The sequence below is a fragment of the Acinonyx jubatus genome, chromosome B1 (genome assembly GCF_027475565.1).
Source record: "Acinonyx jubatus isolate Ajub_Pintada_27869175 chromosome B1, VMU_Ajub_asm_v1.0, whole genome shotgun sequence".
NCBI lineage: Eukaryota > Metazoa > Chordata > Mammalia > Carnivora > Felidae > Acinonyx > Acinonyx jubatus.
The window spans coordinates 43,139,950-43,160,848 of NC_069382.1; the positions used below are offsets into that span (position 1 = coordinate 43,139,950).

The 20,899-nt window shown below is 50.2% G+C and overlaps 1 protein-coding gene across 9 annotated transcripts in view; it reads left to right on the plus strand.

Annotated features, from left to right (window-relative positions):
- The window catches only part of FGFR1 (fibroblast growth factor receptor 1), a 50,282-nt gene that overhangs the window by 24,850 nt on the left and 4,533 nt on the right, over positions 1–20,899 (plus strand). For 2 of the 9 annotated variants that reach the window (XM_027070647.2, XM_053216579.1), the window contains exons 3-10: positions 9,682–9,948; positions 11,278–11,367; positions 11,612–11,784; positions 14,269–14,392; positions 15,373–15,563; positions 17,528–17,672; positions 19,684–19,886; positions 20,748–20,893. In XM_027070647.2, the coding sequence (XP_026926448.1) occupies positions 9,682–9,948; positions 11,278–11,367; positions 11,612–11,784; positions 14,269–14,392; positions 15,373–15,563; positions 17,528–17,672; positions 19,684–19,886; positions 20,748–20,893 (1,339 nt within the window). The remainder of the gene's footprint in view (positions 1–9,681; positions 9,949–11,277; positions 11,368–11,611; positions 11,785–14,268; positions 14,393–15,372; positions 15,564–17,527; positions 17,673–19,683; positions 19,887–20,747; positions 20,894–20,899) is intronic. The other 7 variants (XM_027070652.2, XM_053216581.1, XM_053216580.1 and 4 more) reach the window with 6 other exon arrangements.

Sequence of the window (20,899 nt, forward strand, 5' to 3'; positions counted from 1 at the left end):
GCCGCCTGGGCCTGTGTGCACTGCCTTTCTCCTCAGGAAATACCTTTAGTAAGCCCCGGTGGGGTCCCCATGGCAACGCGCGAGGGGACCTGCTGACAGAGGCCATTCAGCCCGCCATTGTTCCTCGGCCCCTTTGTCGGGAGCTGTATTGCTGCCCCTCTGGCAAACACAGCAGTTTGCACCGTTTTGTCAGGCTGAATGTGGAGTTTTTACATTTTAATGGGTTCTTCTGGCAGTGGCCCATTTGCATGCAAAATGTTCCCTCGTACTTCTTTCCCTTTTTTTCTATTAAAAAAAAAAAACCTACACTCCAAATCTCCTGGGTCGGTGGGGGGACTGGTGAATGCAGCCGGATCAGGGTGTCCGACCCTGCTAATTGATTTGGTGTTCTGCCTCCACTATCACACATGCCTGTGCTCCCCATTTCTGCAGCTTTCACTGTATGTTGGGGATATCGTGGGCACAGGGAATCCTGTATCTTTAGGGCTTCCTCTCTGTACCCCTGCTTGTAGGAGGATAGTCATTCCCTGGGATTTCAGTGAGATCCCCACTCTGGCCTGGCCTTGCCAGACTAAAGTAAGTTTTCAGTTCCATTTCAAAGCCAAAATAACGTAATAAAAAACCTCTGCAGAGGGCTCCCGGAGCCCTGCCGCGCTGTTCTGTGTTCCTTTTAAGTTGCCTTCAAAGCCACCCGGAGTTCCTCCCCCACCCACAATTGCCCCCTCATTTATCTCTGGGGAGTTTGTGCCAAAACTGTAAACATTCCTGGACCACCAGTTCCCCCATGTTACCGAAGAGAATGGGCCGTTCTCCCCTAATTTTCTTAACCCAGAAATCCAAAATCAAAAGGATTTCATAAGGATGACAGCACGACCCCGAGACAACAGGTCTGGACTTTGTTAAGGGCTGGTTATCCTTTGGAATGTAGGATGTCGATGACACCACTCCTCACCACAGAGGGTAGAGAAGATGCATATTTATGGGACCAGCCCACAACCATGCAGCATGAATAAGCACAAGATAAAGTCGTGAAAATCCGTAGGTCCTAGGAAGGCACATTAAGAATAGGACGAAGATTGGAGTTGGGGGTGTCTCATAAGAGTGAGTCTTAAAGTCTTAGAGGAGTGAGGGAGAGAGCGGAGAAAACAGGCATTGTCGGAGAAAGCAAAAATAAGAAGGCCAGGGAGGGCAGTGGCTTGGCCAAAGAGGCTAGGAGATTGGACAGCTGAGGTTGGGAGGTGTGGTTGAGGGGCTCCAGATGGTGGAGGAGGAGGAGGAAATAAACCGAGGTCCCCAGGAGTGTGAGGGCATGGAACGCAGGGCGCCCAGGCAGAGAGGTCAGGGCTGGAGAGCTGGGGGCAGTCGGATGTGTGACCAGGAGAGCTGGCCCCTGTGCCTGATGTTCTTAATCTTCCGCAGCAGAGTCAGGCAGAGGTCATCAGAGGTCATCAGCTCCGCTGTAAACTGTATTCAGAGGTGAGGGTCTTAGGGCAAGAGAAGGTGTCAGGTGACCCAGAATTGAGCCAGGGACACAGTGAGGGAGGGACTGTGCTGTCCACCTGTGGCCAAAGCCAGAGTAAGTACCTCGAGTGGGTCACCTGTCACTGTCCCAAGTGCTGAGTGGAAAGTGTGACACTGTGGAGGGGCCCAGGCCCTGGCAGACCCAGAATCGAGAGCCAGTGCTGATCCCTGTTTTGTGACTTTGAGAGAAGTCCTTCAATCTCTTTTTTTGTTTTTCTTTTTTTTCTTTCTTTCTTTTTTTTTTTTTTTTTTGTATTTAGATGGGAATGAACACCAATAACATGAACATGAATTAACATGCCTTTTGGAGTATCAAGTGCCATACCAAAATAGGGCATTATTCTTAGTCCCAAGCCTGCCCCCACCCCCCATTTTCTCACTTGCCAAAGGTGCACATTGATACCTGCTCAGCTTTAGAGGGTAGATGAGTGTGGACAGAAAAATGCATATATAAGTTAAAAAGCCCTAAAGTATAAGGTAGAAGTGGTGAGCTGGAGGGAATGAGAAGACAGGATAAGGTCAAAGCAGTCAACTTCAGAAGCTCATACGAGGAAGTAGGAGACATGAGTGCCGTTAGGATAAGGATTTCGGTCACTTTTCAGAAGTCAGGGATTGCAAAAGCAAAGTGAGGGTAGAGAATATTTTTCAAAGTGATAGACATGGGCTCTGGACATGTGTGGACTCTGGAGAGCCAGGCCACCCGCTTTTGAATCCCAGCTTGGCCACTTACTAGCTAGGTGGGCCATCTTGGACAAATACTGGATCTCTTTGTGCCTCTGTGTCCCCTCTATAAAACGAGGGTAATAGTGGTACCTACTTCACAGGGTTGTGGTGATTAAATGTGCTTCGCATGCGGGGAGCTTCCGTGTCCATAGGGTAGAGATCATAATAGTATGTACCTTATAAGGGATGGAAAGAGAGTCTGTGTTAAAAGCTTACAGTAAGCGCGCTGTAAATATCGGCCAGTATTAATTACCATGATCGTTTTCAGCATTGTTTATGATCCCAAGATAATATAGGGGAAAACACATAGTAAATTGCAAAGTGCTATGCAAATATGTTGTTATTCTTCACCGGGTTCATATTAAGTTGTGAAGTTTGGAGATGGATAACTCAAACCAAATTGGCTGTTATGGGACCAGAGCTGGTAAAGTGGCATTTCAAAATACATTTTCAGGTGTGTTTGTCTGTGGCAGGAAAGGTCTGCATTCTTGGTCTGCAGAGAAATGTGTTCCCTGGGACTTCTTTAGTGCTTCTGTTCTATTACCCACCTCACAGGTTAGAATCATTATTTTTTGCTATTTTCTGCCGTGAACCTCTGGTCCAGGCAGGCCATACGCTCTAACCTCGTCTCCTACTCTCCTTCATCTCCAGGCACATCCCATCCTTTTCTGCTCCCCCCAAAGTTTATACTCCCAATCTTAATTCTTTTTTTTTCTAAGTTTATTTATTTATTGTGAGAGAGAGAGAAAGAGAGAGAATCCCAAGCAGGATCTGAGCTGTCAGTGCACAGCCTGACACAGGGCTTGAACTCATGAACCATGAGATCATGATCTGAGCCAAAAGTCAAGAGTCGGATGTTTTACCATTTAACTAATGAGCCACCCAGGTGCCCCTCCCCATCTAAATTATTTTTTTTTAATGTTTTTATTTATTTTTGAGAGAGAGAGAGAGAGGCGGGGGGAGGGGCAGAGAGAGAGGGAGAATCTAAAGCAGGCTCCAAGCTCTGAGCTGTCAGCACAGAGCGCATCTCAGGGCTGGAACCCACAAACCGTGAGATCATGACCTGAGCCAAAGACAGACGCTTAACCAACTGAGACACAAAGGAGCCCCTCCCCATCTAAATTCTTAATTTTTTCCTCCCCTTTCCCTACCAGTATGTCCAGCCTCTGCTGTGAACACTGCTATCTGCTCTGACCACCAATACTTTTTTTGTTTAAGTTCTGTAACCTCAGAGGCTGTGTTGGATTGCCTGTACTGGGTTCTCATGTTCTTCTCCAGTTGTCTCATGTTGCAATATAAAATGCCTCATCCGTGTCAAGGTGTTGTGTAAATCTTACCACCCTGGTTAGAGCAAGGCATAGGTTTGCTCCTTTGTTTAATCCATGTCTTTTCCTTGCACGGTAACCAGGACTCACAGAAAGCACCCAATGACAGCTATTTTGAAGAAAGCTCCCTGTCTTCTCCTTGGATTTTTGGGGACTAGGGTCTCATCTTCTCATAAGAATGACAAATTTTGTATGGCTTTGGGCCTCCTTGGAGACTCCGTTCCTCCCCCTTGCACAGTGTCTGCTCATGGCTGGTGGGAGACTCAGATTTAGAATCAAGAACTGGGATCTAATCCGATGTACCCAGGGCAGAACTGCCTGCTGGAGGACAGTGGCAGATTTCTGGCCAGTCGTGCCACAAGCAAGATGGTACATCCCATTGGTTTGTTGGGAATTGCAAAGCCCTGGTATTTTGGAGAAATGTAGGAAGCGATGGGAGACTCAGGAGGGCTCCATTAGCATTAATCATGTTCCTAGACCTGAGAGCACCATGGAAAACACTGCTCCCCTTTCTAGCTGCTTCCCTGAGGACTATGAAAAAGTGTGGGTCCCTGATCTGCTCCTACTTTTCCCTAGGGAATAGAGAGGCTCTAACTTCTGTTAGAGAAGTAGGACAGGATTGATGATTGGTGTAGGAATCCCTTCCACTCTCACTAAAGCAGGTACTGGATCCAGCCTGCACAGCCTTCCACAGTGCACCTGCCATCCACACTGTCCCAGGAACCTGCCTCAGGACCAGAGGCCTCCTCAGTCTCCCAGACAGCCTTTGTTCGCTCCTGTTTTCTGAAGAGTTGGCCAAGGTGTTGGCAGCCTTAATCCTCTGGGGATATTCAAGTCAAGCCCTAACCCTACCCCTAACCTTCCCCGCTCCCAGTGATGAGAAGAGTGACCCCATGCTGTGGGCATCAGAACACAATGCATCTTTTTCCACAATGTACTTTGAACACATTGCACATAGGGCCCGTAAGAGTGGATGTTGTTATCTGACTCACAGCCAAACACCTTCATCCTCAGGCTAGGTCATCACAGAATCCAGATACCAAATGTCCTCCAGCCTCCGTTTCCCACCTAATCTCTAAGGAAACAAGAGGCAGAAAGCAAGTGTTCTGGCTTGCTGCTTCCCTCACAGCATCCCCATTCCAATTAACCAGGTTCTCCAAGAGTTGGAATGTTGGTTTCAAGTGGCCAAGCAATACACTTGGCTTTCTTTTCTTCATCTTTCATGGCCAGCCCAATAAAGGTGTCAGCTCCTTTCTTGCTACCTGACAGCCAACAACAAATATAGCCCTGGCCTGCTGGCCTTGACCAGAGAATAGTCCGCTCAGAAGGAGCACAGATATAAGGGCCTTTCCCAGTGGGGACATAAGTGGAGGATACTACCAAAACCAAAAGGAGAATAGAGAGTAGTGACTGAATTGTTACATTGAGCAGTGATGCCCTTGCATCAGCCACCACACATAGGACTTCCCAAGGCCAGGACCGCTATTGAGGGCGGTGATGCAGACAGGCAGGGTCCAGTAAACCAGCGAGTGCTTTGTTACCTTTCTGTCACCTAGAAGAAAGTGGCATTATCCCTGCTTTATAAATAGAGACCTTGACACACATCCAAGAGCACTATTAGCCATGAAAAAAAAATACCCTCTAAACCCAAGAGCCGTAGGCTGAATTTTGGCCATAAGCTAAATTCAGTTCAAGACTTATTGGGTATTTTCAGCTTGTGACATTGTTAGGCACTCTGGAAAAATTATAATAAGCAGTTCTGCTCTGAATTGCTTTCTGTTTCTTAGGAGAGGAACACAGGGACACTTGTGACTCTTAGGAAACAACGTACCCAAGTGTGCATCAACCAATGGATGGATAAATAAAATGTGGTATATCCATACAATGGAATATTATTTGGCCATTAAAAGGAATGAAGTAGTGAGACATGCTACAGCATAGAAGAACGTTGAAAGCATTATGCTAAATGGAAGAAGGCAGTCACAGACCATATAATGTAGGATTCCATTCGTATGAAATATCCAGTATAGGCATATCTATAGAGATGGAAAGCATCAAGCTTCCTAGGCTGAGGGAAAGGGTAGGAGATGGCATGTGACTGCCAGTGGGTATGGAGTTTGTTTTGGAGATGATAAAAATGTTCCAAAGTTAGGGATGCCTGGGTGACTCGCGTCTGACTCTTGGTTTCAACACAGGTCATGATCTCTCAGTTTGAGCCCGCCATCGGGCCCTCTGCTGTCTGTGCAGAGCCTGCTTGGCATTCTCTCCCTCCCCCTCCCCCTCCCCCTCCCCCTCCCCCTCCCCCTCTCCCTCTCCCCCTCTCTCTGCCCCTCCCCAGCTTGGGCTTGCTCTCTCTCTCTCTCTCTCTCTCTCTCTCTCTCTCTGTCTCTCAAAATAAATAAACTTAAAACAAAAAAAATTTTTTTTAAGTTCTAAAGTTCAATTGTGAGGGCGCCTGGGTGGCTCAGCAGGTTAAATGTCCAGCTTCAGCTCAGGTCGTGATCTCATGGTTCATGAGTTCAAGCCCAGCCGGCATCATGCTCCATGCTGACAGTGTGGAGCCTGCTTGGGATTCATTCATTCATTCATATTTTCTCTCTCTCTCTCTCTCTCTCTCTCTCTCTCTCCCTCCCTCCCTCCCTCCCTCCTTCCCTCCCTCCCTCTCCCCCCTTCTCTCTGCCCCTCCCCTGCTCTCATCCCCCCCACTCAAAATAAATTAAATAAATAAGTAGACTTTAAAGTTAGATTGTGGTGATGGTTGCATAACTCTGTGAATATACTAAAAAAATCGAATTATGTGCTCTAAATGGGTGAATTTTCTGGTATGTGAATATATCTCAATAAAGATGTTTAAAAAAGAAACAAGATGGTATGTGATCGAGTGTGAATTTGTGTGTTTTGTACAGTATATTTTACAGACAGTTGGGGTGGCAACACTAGGGACAAGAGGAGGCTTCCTGGCTGGCTTTGATGGTGCACTTTGAGCGGGGGGGGGGGGGGGGGGGGGGGCTAGAGAATCACAACGCTGACAGTCTTGAGCAGAAGTAAGTTTTGTTGTGAGAGAAGAATGCAGTTGGGCTGGAGAACAGCCAGCCTTGAAGCGGAGGGTGGAGAGAAGAAGGCTGCGTGGAGAGGTGGGAACAGATTGTCAATGAGCCTTGAATGCCAGGCAAGGATTGTGATTTAATCCTATACACAGTACAGGATCTTGATCAGGAGAATTAAGGGACAAAACTCCAGAGGCAGAGAAAAGAAAGGTGGTCCTTGAGGCTATTTATTTATTTATTTATTTATTTAACAAATTGCTTCAATCTTGTTTTTTGTTTTTTAAATTTATTTACTCTTGAGAGGGGTGCCTGGGTGGCTCAGTCAGCTAAGCGTCCAACTTCTGCTCAGGTCATGATGTCATGGTTCATGGGTTCAAGCCCTGCATCGGGCTCTGTGCTGACAGCTCAGAGCCTGGAGTCTGTTTCAAATTCTGTGTCTCCTTCTCTCTCTCTGCCCCTCCACCGCTCATGCTCTGTCTCTGTCTTTCTCTCTCTCTCTCAAAAATAAAACAAACATTAAAACAAAATTTAAAAAAATGTTTTATTTATTCTTGAGAGAGAGAGCAACAGAGAGAGAGAGAGAGAGAGAGAGAGAGAGAGAGAGACTCCCAAGCAGGCTCTGCGCTGTCAGTGTGGAACCTGATGTGGGGCTTGAGGCCATGACCCTGGGATCAAGACCTGGACGCTTAACCAACTGAGCCACCCAGGTGCCCTGAGACTTTCTATGTATCCTGTAGAAGTTTTGTGTGCACATCCTAGTTAGAACAAGCGGGGAGTCAGGGCTCCGAGCTAGAATCAGCCAGAGTGGTCTCAGTAGGGCCAGTGACCCTTTGCTTTCTCTGGGGGGGAATGCCCGCGTTTTCCTCGCTACCTTTTTGTTCCGAGACCTATCAAAATAGGCTGTGATGCCAGAGGCTAAGAATTCGAGTTTACAGAGTTTACTGTTTGACCAATGGCTTGTACAGAATCACGAGCTGCAAAATATTTAATCAGTGAGGTCACTGGAGGGAACAGAGGTTTGATCAATAGGAGTGTCTGCTGTTTCCCTTAAGGATCAAGTCTGAACTGCTTTTCTTCCCCCTTCTTTTGGCAAAACCACAATCCATTAAAAATGGAAAGAATAACTTTTTTTTAAGACCCACAAAAGCTTATTTTTAATCAGTTATGTGGTCTGCTCACCTTTGTGGGGTTCCTCTTGACCCGATTCACAAAACTATAAATGAATGCTAGCCTAGTGGCTTTCAAACCCTTTTGCAGCGGCACCTCCCCCTTTCGATGACTCAGTATTTACCCAGTATTTAAGACAGCACTTGGGTTGCAAGAGGGTCAGGGACGGCAGCCTTGGCCCCTCTGAGGACGATGGCTATTAGCTGGTAGTCACTGGTGCCATCTGACGCCCAGGGTGCTCATTTCTTCATTTGTAAGGTTTGGCACCTGGGTAGCACTTCAGAAGGAGTCGGTTACAGTGAAGGTGGTAAAGGAGAAAAGGGAGTTTAGAAAGGAAGACGGTGAGGAAACCGTGCATTTTCCAACAAGTGTTCATTGGGCAACTGTTGTGTGCCAAGTACTGTACTGGGTGTTGGGCATTTTAAAAGTAAATATGACACGTCCCCACCCTCACAACTCAGTCGAGAAAGGGGACTGTCCTTCAGTGTGACGAGTGCAGTGGGAGAGCACCTGCCCCAGCCTGGGAGTCAGAAAAGGCTTTGAGGCAGAGTCCCCAGCCAGCCAGAGAACTGGAAGGTAGCTGAGAGCCAGGCAGGGCACGGGCCCTGAGGGCAGTGGGGTGCAGGGATGGGAGAGCGTGTTTCAGAGGCAGGTGCTTTGGGGACCTGCAAGGAGCCCCAGCTGGGCAGCCGATGGTTAACCGAGGGGTGAGAAAGAAAGAAGGCTCCCAGGGCAGTGGAGACGTAGGTCATGTGGTAGATGTGAGCTGGAACAGGTGCACTTTTTGGTGGGGGGTGGACAGTTGGCAGAAGATGCCAGGAGGGAGCACAACTGAACATCCTGAAAGGAAACAGAAACTGCATTTCCCCCTAGTTGGTAAAGGGGAGCTGCTCAAGAGCGGGTCACAGTCAGGGATGGTGGACTCTGAGTGTGCCTGGCTTCTGGCCTTCACTGTCAGTGCGGGTGCCCAGTTGCTGGTTGTGAGGATGGATGGGTAAACGGGTTGTATCAGATCTGTGAGCCGTGGGGCACTCGGGATCCAGGGAAAGAAAGGTGAGGAGGAATGGATGTGTGTGACCGTGTGTTGGGGGAGGGGAAGCAGGAGGGCTTGAGGCGGGGGAACCCTGCGGTGGGATGAGGAGAAAGGAGCTTTGTGTGCAAGGGCTTCTGCAGCCAGAGCAAGTGTGGGCTTGGTGGCAGCTGCAGGCCTCCGTTCCTAATATAGTCAAAAGCTCCGAATCCTCTGGCCCGACACCTGTTAGCCAGAGGTTCCCCTGAGCTGACCTCTCCTTGGGCCGCCTCTCCCACATATGCATCTTATGCATCTGACTCACTGAGGGGCCAGACCCCTCCCTGCTGAATCACTTGGACTGAGTGCCCCGGTTGACAAATTGCCTTCTCTCAACTTAGGTGGGGGCTGCTGGAGTTTTGAGGGACAGGTTTGCTCAGCTGTTTCTAGGGAGAGGCGTGAGGCTGGGCTAGCCAAAAAGAAATGGGGTGTCCTCCTGGGAAGTGGCCATCCTTGACAGAGGACTGAGCGAGTGGGAGAGGGGCAGTCTGGACACAACGAAGCCCTGGGGAGGGCCGGCCTTTCCCCCGCCCTCCGGTGGAGGGAAATGAAACATCAACTGCTTATTGCTGCTGTGGCTGCTTCCTGGCTTTGCCTCTTTCTTCTTCTGACCTTTGGGGGAGTGGGGCATAGCAGAAGAGGTGGGGTTCTAGGTAGCCAGCCGTTTCCCACTGACGCCTGTTCCGGTTCTCACCTCCCGGCTCTGTAGCCCCCGGGATGTTGCAGCTCAGTGCGGCTAGCTAGCATAATTCCCTTTGTCTCTCCCCCTCTCCCCCTCTTCCTGTCCCATCCCTTGGTCCCCCTTCCCGGTCCCTGTGGGGGGCTGCAGCCCAGCCCTGGGGAGCCCCTGTGGAAGTGGAGTCCTTCCTGGTCCACCCTGGTGACCTGCTACAGCTTCGCTGTCGGCTGCGGGACGATGTCCAGAGCATCAACTGGCTGCGGGACGGGGTGCAGCTGGTGGAGAGCAACCGTACCCGCATCACAGGGGAGGAGGTGGAGGTGCGGGACTCGGTGCCTGCTGACTCCGGCCTCTACGCTTGCGTGACCAGCAGCCCCTCGGGCAGCGACACCACCTACTTCTCCGTCAATGTCTCAGGTTGGTAGCAAAGCCTGCCCTCCCCCTCTCCCTGGATCCACCCCTCCAACCCTCTCTTCTAGTTTCAGGGGGAGGCGAACCTCCTCTCCTTCATGATCTGCCCCCACTCTGCTTCCAAAACTGCTGCCCACTAACATTGCTCCCTGCCCGCCGCGTGGCTTAGCTCTCAGAGGGGTGACCAGGTGGGGCAGGCCTCAGGTCAGAGATCTAGGCCTCCAGGATCTGCCTCAAGTGACTGCTGATACACTTGGGTCAGCAAGACACTGATAGTTTTCCGCCACAGCTTGTCCAGATCTCCAGGTGCTACCTGGGGCTCGGCCAGCTTCCATTCTATCCCTTGCCATTCGGACTTGGTATTCGGCTTAGGGGTTAGAGCCCCAGAATATGTGGTGAGGTAGGTCCCTACTATGATGGGAAAGGATCCAGGTGCACCGCCATATTCACAGGCTTCATGGAAAACATCGGTCCTCCAGCTTCCTGAGCTGTATTAAGGGCAGCCAGGGAACCCTGGAGTTCTGTGACTTTGGGAAACTGCCACTTATAGAACACGAGTTTTACAAAACTCTAGGATGAAACAAAGAAGAGTTGAAATTTTCTTGATGCCGTTTGTGCATCCCAAGGGGGAGGGCTGGGCATCTCCTCCCCTTCAGGCATCATTTAGAACCTGCCCCCATTTGAAGGACTGGAAAAAGATCTGGCATGAACCCTGATTGGTGACCACATGTGTGTCAAGCCTTTTAAAAGGGGTGGATACTTGGGGAGAAGTGTCGGCAGCTGCAGACGGTGTGGTGGGCTCCCTATCTACCCTGGGCAAGAAGGGCAGCCCCCAAACCTCAGCAGATACATGCTAGGAAAATTCCATCTGTGAGTTGTTCAGCCTCATGGCTTTAGAAATAGCTTCTCGCCATAGCGTGCCTAGATCTGTCTGGGTTTCTGAAGAAGGATACACACAGATTCCCCTGGCTGCTAGTTCCGAGACCCAGCACGTCTGGGTGCTACTGAGTTGAGAGAACTTCTCAACACAAGGTGTAATTAAATCCAAGAGGACCCGCTGCCCCTGATGAACTGGCCAATATCAAGGCTTGTGGACAGAAAGGGGACTGCGTTGGGCTGGGGAAGGCGGGGGACAGGCATAGAGCATGCAGTTCTTAAACCATTTCTGTCCCACAGAGAGACTGTCACTAAGAGTGGAATGGGACTGGGGGGTTCCAGATGCATTCGTTCTGTAACTGGACTGGCCTTTATGTTCATGGCTGGCTGTTGATATGGATGGAAATCTAGTGAGCCCTTTTCCCTCGAAGGGACCTCAGTGCCCCCTTCTTCCCATAGATGCTCTCCCCTCCTCGGAGGACGACGACGATGATGATGACTCCTCTTCAGAGGAGAAAGAGACAGATAACACCAAACCAAACCGTATGCGTGAGACACTGTTTCCTACCTTACTGCCTTCGGGCCGGGCCTTGGGTTTGAGTGGGAAGGGGGAGGCTTAGATGATTGTTTGGAGAAGGGGAGAAGAGGGCACATGGGGTCATGGGATCCTTTGGGTGCCCTGATTAGTGCGGGCACTGTTTACAGTGTTGGGGACACCTCCAGGTCCTGGCCTGGGCCCCTGCTCCTGAGCCTGACTGGACCCTGCCTGTCTCTCTTGGCTTTCCCTGGGTAGCCGTGGCTCCATACTGGACATCCCCAGAAAAGATGGAAAAGAAATTGCACGCGGTGCCAGCTGCCAAGACTGTGAAGTTCAAATGTCCTTCTAGTGGGACTCCTAACCCCACGCTGCGCTGGTTGAAAAATGGCAAAGAATTCAAACCTGACCACAGGATTGGAGGCTATAAGGTACGTGTGTATGTATGGAAGTTAATGTAAGATGAATGAAAAAATCTACTTAGAAAATCCTTATTATGTGGCATTAATGGTTTAAAGTAATGCTTTCTAACTATAAAAGTAGTGTGCCTTAGAAGAATTTCAAATATAAAAACTTCAAATGAAGCTTCAAAATCTTTTCAGTCTTGGGGCGCCTGGGTGGCTCAGTTGGTCAAGCGTGCGACTTTGACTCAGGTCATGACCTCACGGTTTGTGAGTTCGAGCCCCACGTCGGGCTCTGTGCTGACAGCTCAGAGCCCGAAGCCTGCTTCAGATTCTGTGTCTCCTCTCTGCTCCTCCCCTGCTTGCTTGCACACGCGTGCGTGCGCGCTGTCTCAAAAAAAAAAAAAAAAAAAAACATTAAAAAAAAATTTTAATCTTTTCAGTCTTTTTTCTTACGTGTCTGGTTTTTGCATAGTTAATCGCAATGTGTGTAGAATTTCTTTCCCTTGTTAACATTACAGCACGTGTCTTCTGCCATGTGTTCGGTAGATAATTTTTCACGGCTGCACAATATTTCATTATTAAAATGTCCATAACTTGATGACATACATTGTCATACTAGTTATTTTCTGATTTTTCACTATTATGAATTATGCTGTAGTGAATATCTTTATACATAAATCTTTGTTGGTGTTTTAAAATATTCTTCCCTAAGACAGATTGCTAGAAGTGAAGTTTACTAGATCAAAGTAGAAGCATTTTTTTAAGCCCTTGATGCGTATTCCCCATTACCTTATTTCCCCCTGGTAATTAGATAATTTTAATCATTTATTTTTTTATTATGTGAACATTTCTTTTTTAAAAAAAGTTTTGTTTATTTTGAGAGAGAGACAGGAAGTGCGTGTGTGCGCATGTGCGTGGGGGAGAGGCAGAGAGAGAGAATCCCAAGCAGGCTCTGCACCATCAGCACAGAGCCCAATGCGGGGCTTGAACTCATGAACCTGGGAGATCATGACCAGAGCCTAAATCAAGAGTTGGATGCTTAATCAACTGAGCCACCCAAGTGGCCCTTTATGAACATTTCTTGAGCACATGTCTTTTCAGAAGGTGTACTGGCTGGACAAGTAGAGCTCTAAGTAAAACACGAAGATACAAAATTTTAATTATTGTGACATTTGCTTTAATGGAGTATGATGTAATGAGTTGGGTGTGATTTTATTTTTTTAATTTAATTTTATCGTGGTAACAATTACTTTCCTAAAAGGGAAGATTGATTCATCTTCCCATCGCAGAGTAAAAGAATGACAAGCTCACCATACCTGAGCCAACAACTTAGATGATGAAAGTATCTCATTGTTCTCTTGTGCATTTTTTTTGCTTATTAACAAACTTAGAATTTTCATATGTTAATGAGTGATTTCCGTTTCCTGCTGTGTGAATTGTCTGTATCTTTTACCCATCTTCGTTTCTAGGAAGAACTTCATCCTAATCTCTTCTTTAGACTCCCAGATCATCCTTATATCCCATTTCACCTAGCTGCTCTTCCCCATTAATCTTGTATAAGAAAAGCAGAGGTCCGGGGAGCCTGGCTGGCTCATTTAGTGGAGCATATGACTCTTGATCTCAGAGTTGTAAGTTTGAGCCCCACATTAGGTGTAGAGATTACTTAAAAAGGTAAAATCGTTAGGGGCACCTGGGTGGCTCAGTCAGTTAAGCGTCTGACTCTTGGTTTCAGCTCAGGTCATGATCTCACAGTTCAGGAGTTTTGGCCCCACGTCAGGCCCTGTGCTGGCAGTGCAGAGCCTGCTTGGGATTCTCTTTCCTTCTCTCTCTGCCCCTCTCCTGCTCATGCTCTCTTTCTCTCAAAATAAATAAATAAATCTAAAAAAAGTAAAATGTTTCTTAAAAATCAGGAAAAATAGGAGAAACTGTAAATTAATTTACCAGACACTTGCAAGGCACTGCCATGGTACAAGGCAGCATTCCTGCCCACAAAGAATTTCCAGTCTGGTAGGAAGGCAGATGTCCTTGAACACTGCTGCAAAAAGCAGACTGTGATCAGTGCTTCAGCAGGGCCACAGGAGTGAGAACCATTCTGACCCAGGTTGAGCTGGAGGAGATGGTTTTTGAAAGGAGAGGTCAAGAACAGACAGGGCAGAACTCTTTGCAGGGAGCCCTTCCGGCCCAGGACACGAACAGAGGCGCAGAGTGGAAAGCTCCCAGTGCATTGGGGAGTGTGCAGGAGGCACATAGGTCCAGATCATGGATGGCCCTGGCTGTTGCGGGCAGACTTCCAGACTTTCTCATACCCACCTGCCAGCTTGCCTGATATATTCTTTCCCCGAACTTGGACCAGGGTGGCCGTCTGCCCTGTCCTGGCTCATTTGCTGCGTGGGCCGTGTGTTCTGGGCTGTGATTGGAGGGTAAGTGGCACAGGGTGCCAGTGCCTCCCGTGGCTTCTGCCTCCATTTTCCTCCAGACTCGCGATGGAGCTATTGGCATGTTTTCCCCCAGGTCCGTTACGCCACCTGGAGCATCATAATGGACTCCGTAGTGCCTTCTGATAAGGGCAACTACACCTGCATTGTGGAGAATGAGTATGGCAGCATTAACCACACCTACCAGCTCGACGTCGTGGGTAAGAGGGCAGCGGCAACAAGGTTAAGGAGCTTAGAGGAAAGAGCAAGGCGTTGAGAAAACAGCCGTGGGGTCCAGGTTTACTTACAGGTCATTGGCGTTTACTAGCTCTGTCACCTTAAGCAGCTTTTCCATAAGTCATTTGTACGTTTTTCTTACCTGTAAATGGTTGAGAGGATTGGACAGTTCTGTGACTCACTGTAAGGTGAAAGGTGCTGTGGCTGGTCTCCTGCAAGGGCTGCCTGGGGAGGGTGTCACGTAGCAGATACACAGGCAGCTGCTGCTGCTTCAGGGCCGGCAGCCTGCTGGGTACATTACACCTGGCCGTTCTCACGGGCCCTGCGAGGTCCGCACTGTCACTCCCACCCTACAGAAGAGCAGACTGAGGCCCAGAATCAGAGACCTCATTAATGTAAAACTGCAGACCCGTGCAGGGCGTCACAGGAAGCACTAGGAAGGACGTAGTCCCTGCCTCTAGGTGCTGTTACTGCAGCCTCTTCCTTCCGGAGACTCTGAATCTCATTCCCTAGAGATCTTAAGGTGAAGAGTTTCTCAGCTAGCATTCTGTCTTGGCTTTGCAGATATGGTATAAAAAGAAGCTTCTGGTCCGAGGGGGATAGGACCCGAGATTTGGCATTGCTAGTGGACTCTTAAGTGCTGCCAGTGATGCTGTTCTTGGACCACGCTTTGAATAGCAAGTCTAAGTGACTCTCTAATTTTAGTTAGGTCTGGGAGTGTGACTAAGTTATAGGGTCTCCATTTAGGCAAGAGGGACTTCTGGTGCCTGGGGAAACGGGTGCACTGCCCTGGGGAGGAGGTTCCTAACAGCTTAAGACCTGAGGAGAGAGTGTCCCTTCTCTTCTTCCAGCTCAGGGTCAAGGGGCTAAGGCTCAGCAGAGACTGGAAATGCTCTGTCAGCATCCCAGCCAGGAGCAGGCCATGGCAGAGCCTGATGAGCCTCTCCTCTCCCTTCCTCCACAGAGCGGTCCCCTCATCGGCCCATCCTGCAGGCGGGGTTGCCTGCCAACAAGACAGTGGCCCTGGGCAGCAATGTGGAGTTCATGTGTAAGGTGTACAGTGACCCACAGCCCCATATCCAGTGGCTAAAGCACATCGAGGTGAATGGGAGTAAGATTGGTCCAGACAACCTGCCTTATGTCCAGATCTTGAAGGTAATCTTTGCCCTAGTCTCCATGGGCTGGGTCTGGGAAGGTCTCCTGCATCTCCTGGGGCCCCAGTTGCTGTGGTCAGGCTCAGCACCGGCGATTGGGACCCATCCCTTATCCTTTTCAATAGGGACCTAGCCACATTCCCCAGAATTAGTGACAGGTCACAGAGTAGAGGTGCAATGGGAACAGAGGACAGGGGGTGGGGTGGGCATCACTAGTTTCTAAAGAGCTTTGAGAGTGACTTTGCTCAGGTTTTGGGGTCAGCTACTCAAGGAAGGCCTTTGTACTCCTGACTTAACATTGCCTGGGACCAAAGCCTTTCCAGCAAATGTCTCCCAGATTCTGCCCTATTTCCCAAGTCCTGTCCTTTCTGGCAAGTGAGTGAATGGATGATAAGGTCACGACTCTTAGGTAGAGTTGGAAAAGCAAATGCCACAGGTAAATTCTAAACAGCATCAGGAATAATGGCATTTTCTTCCTTTTTTCCTCTCAGTCCCAGACTTACATTGTCCCTGAATGCTCCACTAATCCAGGGAAGGTAATTACCTAATTCCCCAGTGGATCTCACAACAAGAAGTAACCAGAAGCTGGGAACGTGGTTTACCTCCTGGTCCCAGAGTTAGACCTCATCCTCCCCTGGCTTGGCCGTCCCAGAGTTTTACTGGCTATCCCTTTTCTTCACTATTGGTGCTGAAGCCTGCTGTGAAGGAGATGAGGCCGTGGCCTTGGCCCTTGGCCACAGTCTCCATTCACAATGCCTGGCCTAGACCTGGAGGAGTGAGTTTAACACAGAATGTTTGATTGGGGGCAGCGATTTGTTTTGTTTTTTTTAAAGCTTATTTTTCAGTCAGATGCTTTGGGCCTTTGAAGTCAACTTGTTTTGTCCTACTAAAAAGAGAAATGACAAATCTCACTAACGTCTCCCTCGCCTTAGCTCCCTGGGCCTGCCTTAATGTTACATGGGAGCAAGTGTGGCCACGTCTCAGTGTTTGCCCCACTGACTGGCTTGTCGTTGGTTTGTTCTAGCATTCGGGGATTAATAGCTCGGATGCGGAGGTGCTGACCCTGTTCAATGTGACAGAGGCCCAGAGCGGGGAGTATGTGTGTAAGGTTTCCAATTATATTGGTGAAGCTAACCAGTCTGCGTGGCTCACTGTCACCAGACCTGTGGCAAAAGGTAATGGGAAGACGGATGGGGCCGTGTGCTGGGAATTTGATTCAGGCCCCAAGCTGCTGGGGCAGATGGGGAAGCCAGCACCCAACTCTCCCTGTTATCCTGCTGTATTTCTAGAGCCCAGAGCCATGGAAAAATACCCGGCCTGGGGGGCTGCTTTGGTTTGGTACTGTGTTGGTGTCTGCTCCCTCTGTGCCTTCTGTGTCCTCCTTGGCTATGTGCGTACTTGTGGGGACAGCCTGGCTGCGTGGTGAATGATGCTACAGACTGAGGTTTGAATGGTGGAGAAGGGGCCAGATGTCCCCTTGCAAACTGGCAGGCCACGTGCACGCATGTATGTGTGTGTGTGTGCGCGTGCGTGCGTGTGTGCTTGTACGTGTGTGTGTGTGTGTACGTGTGATTGCAGCACCCTTCCATCCCTCCTGTGTGTGCCCTCTGACTTTCTTTACCAGAAACCAAGCAGCACCCCCCCGCCGCCGGGCCCCATTTCTCCATGCTGCCCACTGCCCGCCCGCATGCTTGGATGGGCCAGGGGCTGCCAGCGTCTGGTGAAGGGTTGTAACCAGCCAGCGTCGTCTCAGGTCTGCGGAGTCCCTCCCTCAGGGTTTTACTGTCTTCCTCTAACAGGTCTCGCTGCCTGGTGGTTTTTGTTTGTTCCTTGTTGCAAAGGAGACGCTGGGGAGCATTTCTTCCTCCGGTTTTCCCCCCCTCCTCTTCCTCCCTCCCTTCCTGTGTGTCTCTTAGAGGTCTCATGTCCTGCGCTTGTCCATTTTGCTTCCGTTGTCTCTTCTAGACTGCCGGAGTTAACACCACCGACAAAGAGATGGAAGTGCTTCACTTAAGGAATGTCTCCTTTGAGGACGCGGGGGAGTATACGTGCTTGGCGGGTAACTCTATCGGACTGTCCCATCACTCTGCATGGTTGACCGTTTTGGAAGGTATACACTGTACTTCTCCTCTCGATGTCCTGCCCTCGCCACGGGCACGGGGGGAGCATGCATTGTGGGGCTGGTGGAGACACAGAGCCAGGAGAGGTAGAGGAATGGCCCTGGCAGGTTGTCCAACCTTGAGTGTCGAATCCTCTCAGCTCACATAGGATCTGTCCTCGTTTTGCAGGAACACGGAGGCCTCCCACCTCTATGCCTGCGTCTGCCTCTCCCCTTGGCCAGTGCGATGCATGCGTGGGATCTGGAGTTAACCTGCAGCCGGGCTCTCCTGCCGGCCAGGCTCCTTCCCTCCTTGGGTCCAGCAGCCTTCCCCAACTTGTCCGATCCTTTTTTGCTGGCTCCGCAAGTCTCGGGCCCATGCCTCCCCTCACCAAATGTAGGCATTCTGTAAAGAGGGGCTTGTTGCTTACAGAGAACAGTGCTAGCCCACCCCGCCATCCTCTGATCTTGGAGGAGAGGTTCCATCCACATGAGTGAACTTGAGCTCTGAATAAAGTAAGGCCGCCTGGGACACCGTGGTGCCCCCTTATCCTCTTGGGCTACTGACGTTTCTCCTCTCAAGAGGGGAGGTCTGTGTGTGGGGCTGGGAAGGAAGGAGCCTGCGGCCTGCTCAGGTGGTGGGCTGCCCATCGCTGCTTCTCGAGTGTCCTGCACGTGGGTCTGGGGGCTGTGCCGCTCCTGTTGCCGCTGACGCTGCCCTCCTCTCTCTCCCTCCATCTTCCTCCACCCTGCTCGCCCAGCAGGGTCTGAGAACACCCCTCCTTCAGGGGAGAAGCGTTCTGTTTTTACCCTGTCACTGTCTTTGTCCTGTGTGTGCTCCCAGTCACTTGTCTTCGTCCGTCCATACTGGGAAAAGAAAAAAACAGAAACACTTCCTCTTATTATCAGCTCTACTGTCTCCTTGTCAGGCTCGGGAGTCCCTTGGGGCTCTGTCTGGGGTCACACCTAGTGCCTCTCTGGGGAGGTCCCTGGCATGCCAGCCTCTGTGGCTGGCTGGGGTCTTTGGAAGGGGAGGGTTGGGAGGAAAGCCATGCAAGGAAGAGGGGCGTTCCCGCTGGTGGCGAAGGAGTGTCCTGTGAAGCCCCCCGGCTTCGGCTTCGGCTTCGTATGCGAGGGAAGGGTGGGTTCAGCTGGATGGGCTTCTGTGGGAAACGGGCTGCGTTCTAAATGGAAAGTGGGAGATGACAATACAACAGTACCTTCTTCCCCCCCACCCCTCACCCCCACCCCATGTCCTCGTTCAGTTTCAGGAGTTAGGGCCTGTGAGTAGAATTCTTACAAAGTGCAGCAAAGTTTACGTTCTCATCTCAAGCAGCCCAGACATGGTTGGAAATGCAGTTAGTTCTGCCTATGGTTCAGCTAGGCATGTAGGTAGGAATATTTGCAGGTCTGACCTGACACAGGTGAAATAGGCAAGAGGTGAGGAATGGTCAGGACACTGACTGGGGTCCTCCTTTCCCTCCCCTCTTGTTCTCGTTATGTGAGTGTTGCTATATGCTAGGCGCTGTGGCACGTGGAGATGAACAAGGTGCCGGACCCCTGCCCTCAGGGTGCTCATGGGCTGTCAGGGACCAAAGACAGATGGTTCCTTGTGTCGCACGTGATAGCTGTAGGCACACAATGCTGGGGCCCTGCGGAGAAGGGCCATGTTTCCATGAGGCGACTGAGAAGGTCCTTGTTGCGTACCTGGTACCCACCGAGCCCAGTGGTTCCACTGAACGAGGCAGGCTCCTGACCGAGTGAATGAGGATGGGCCTCAAGTAACAAGATGGTTCTAATCCATCCCTCTTGTGGGATCCAAGTCAGGATCAGGAAGACTCAAAGATGGTAGGATATCTGATCTTCTCCATGCTGGACCACAGTCCCAGCTAGGACCTGGCTTGGTTCATTCTCTGCCCTGAAAATTCTCAGAGGAAAGGAGATGGGGGTTGTTTTTCTTATGAAGCTGGAAGCCTAGCGCATTGCTAACACGCCTGCTAACATGGTGTTCACACTGACTCAGCCCTGGAAGAGAGGCCGGCGGTGATGACCTCGCCCCTGTACCTGGAGATCATCATCTACTGCACGGGGGCCTTCCTCATCTCCTGCATGGTGGGGTCTGTCATCATCTACAAAATGAAGAGTGGCACCAAGAAGAGCGACTTCCACAGCCAGATGGCCGTGCATAAGCTGGCCAAGAGCATCCCTCTGCGCAGACAGGTAACAGAAAGTAGATAGGGGATTTGCACGTTCTATATCTCCTTTCCTTCCTGTGCCCCCAGGGGCTTCTCCAGGATTGTGATGCCCTGCCCTCCTCTGTCCCCAGCCTACCGCTTCCAGCTTTGCTTTCTAGCTTCTGGGCCAGAGGCAGTGGAATGTCCTAAGTGTTCCAGAGTTGGGTTCCAGGCTGTGCTAGCCCATGGATTCCGTACACCTACCGTACCAGAACTGCGAGCCCCCTGCTCCTCCAGCACATGGCTTGGGAGAAGGCCCTAGCCAGGCTGAATGTGCATCTGATATTGCACTTTTGAACTGTCCCTGAGGGCCAGCTACAGGTGCAAAGATACAGAGTAGAGAAGAGGGCCTGAGTCAGGTGCCAGACTGCCTCTCTCTCCCCTTCAGGATGCCACCCTCCTCTTGTCCAAGGAAATGGAACAGAGGGTGAAGGCGTGTGGAAGAGAGGGAACATTCATTCAGAGCGGTGCTAATTCTGGAAGGTGCTTTGGGGGTTAGGAATCCATAATTTGAGGCAGGGTTTTCACAAAGAATGGGAACAGGAATAGAATTGTGGTTGCAATAGTAAGTTATAAAATAATCAGTCTGGAAGAGGTAGACTTGGTCTGTTTGTGTTGAAGGTAAGTGAACATAGAAGGCTGGCCGGTGGCAAAAATTAGTTTTAGAACTTAGGCCTTCAGACCTTTTGTGGTTTTTCTGTCACTCTGTGTTAGAGAAGGAACATCAGATACCAGATACCTCTGCCATGTTGGTGGAAAGCCCTAAGAGTTGCAGGAACTTGCTGCTGCTGCTCAGTCCCCCCAACTCCCCACCCTATCCTCGCTAGAAGGGTGACCCCACGCTTCCCTGTAGGTGTCGGCTGATTCTAGTGCCTCCATGAACTCTGGGGTTCTGCTGGTTCGGCCCTCACGTCTCTCCTCTAGCGGAACCCCCATGCTGGCTGGGGTCTCTGAATATGAGCTTCCTGAAGACCCACGCTGGGAGCTGCCTCGAGACAGGTAATA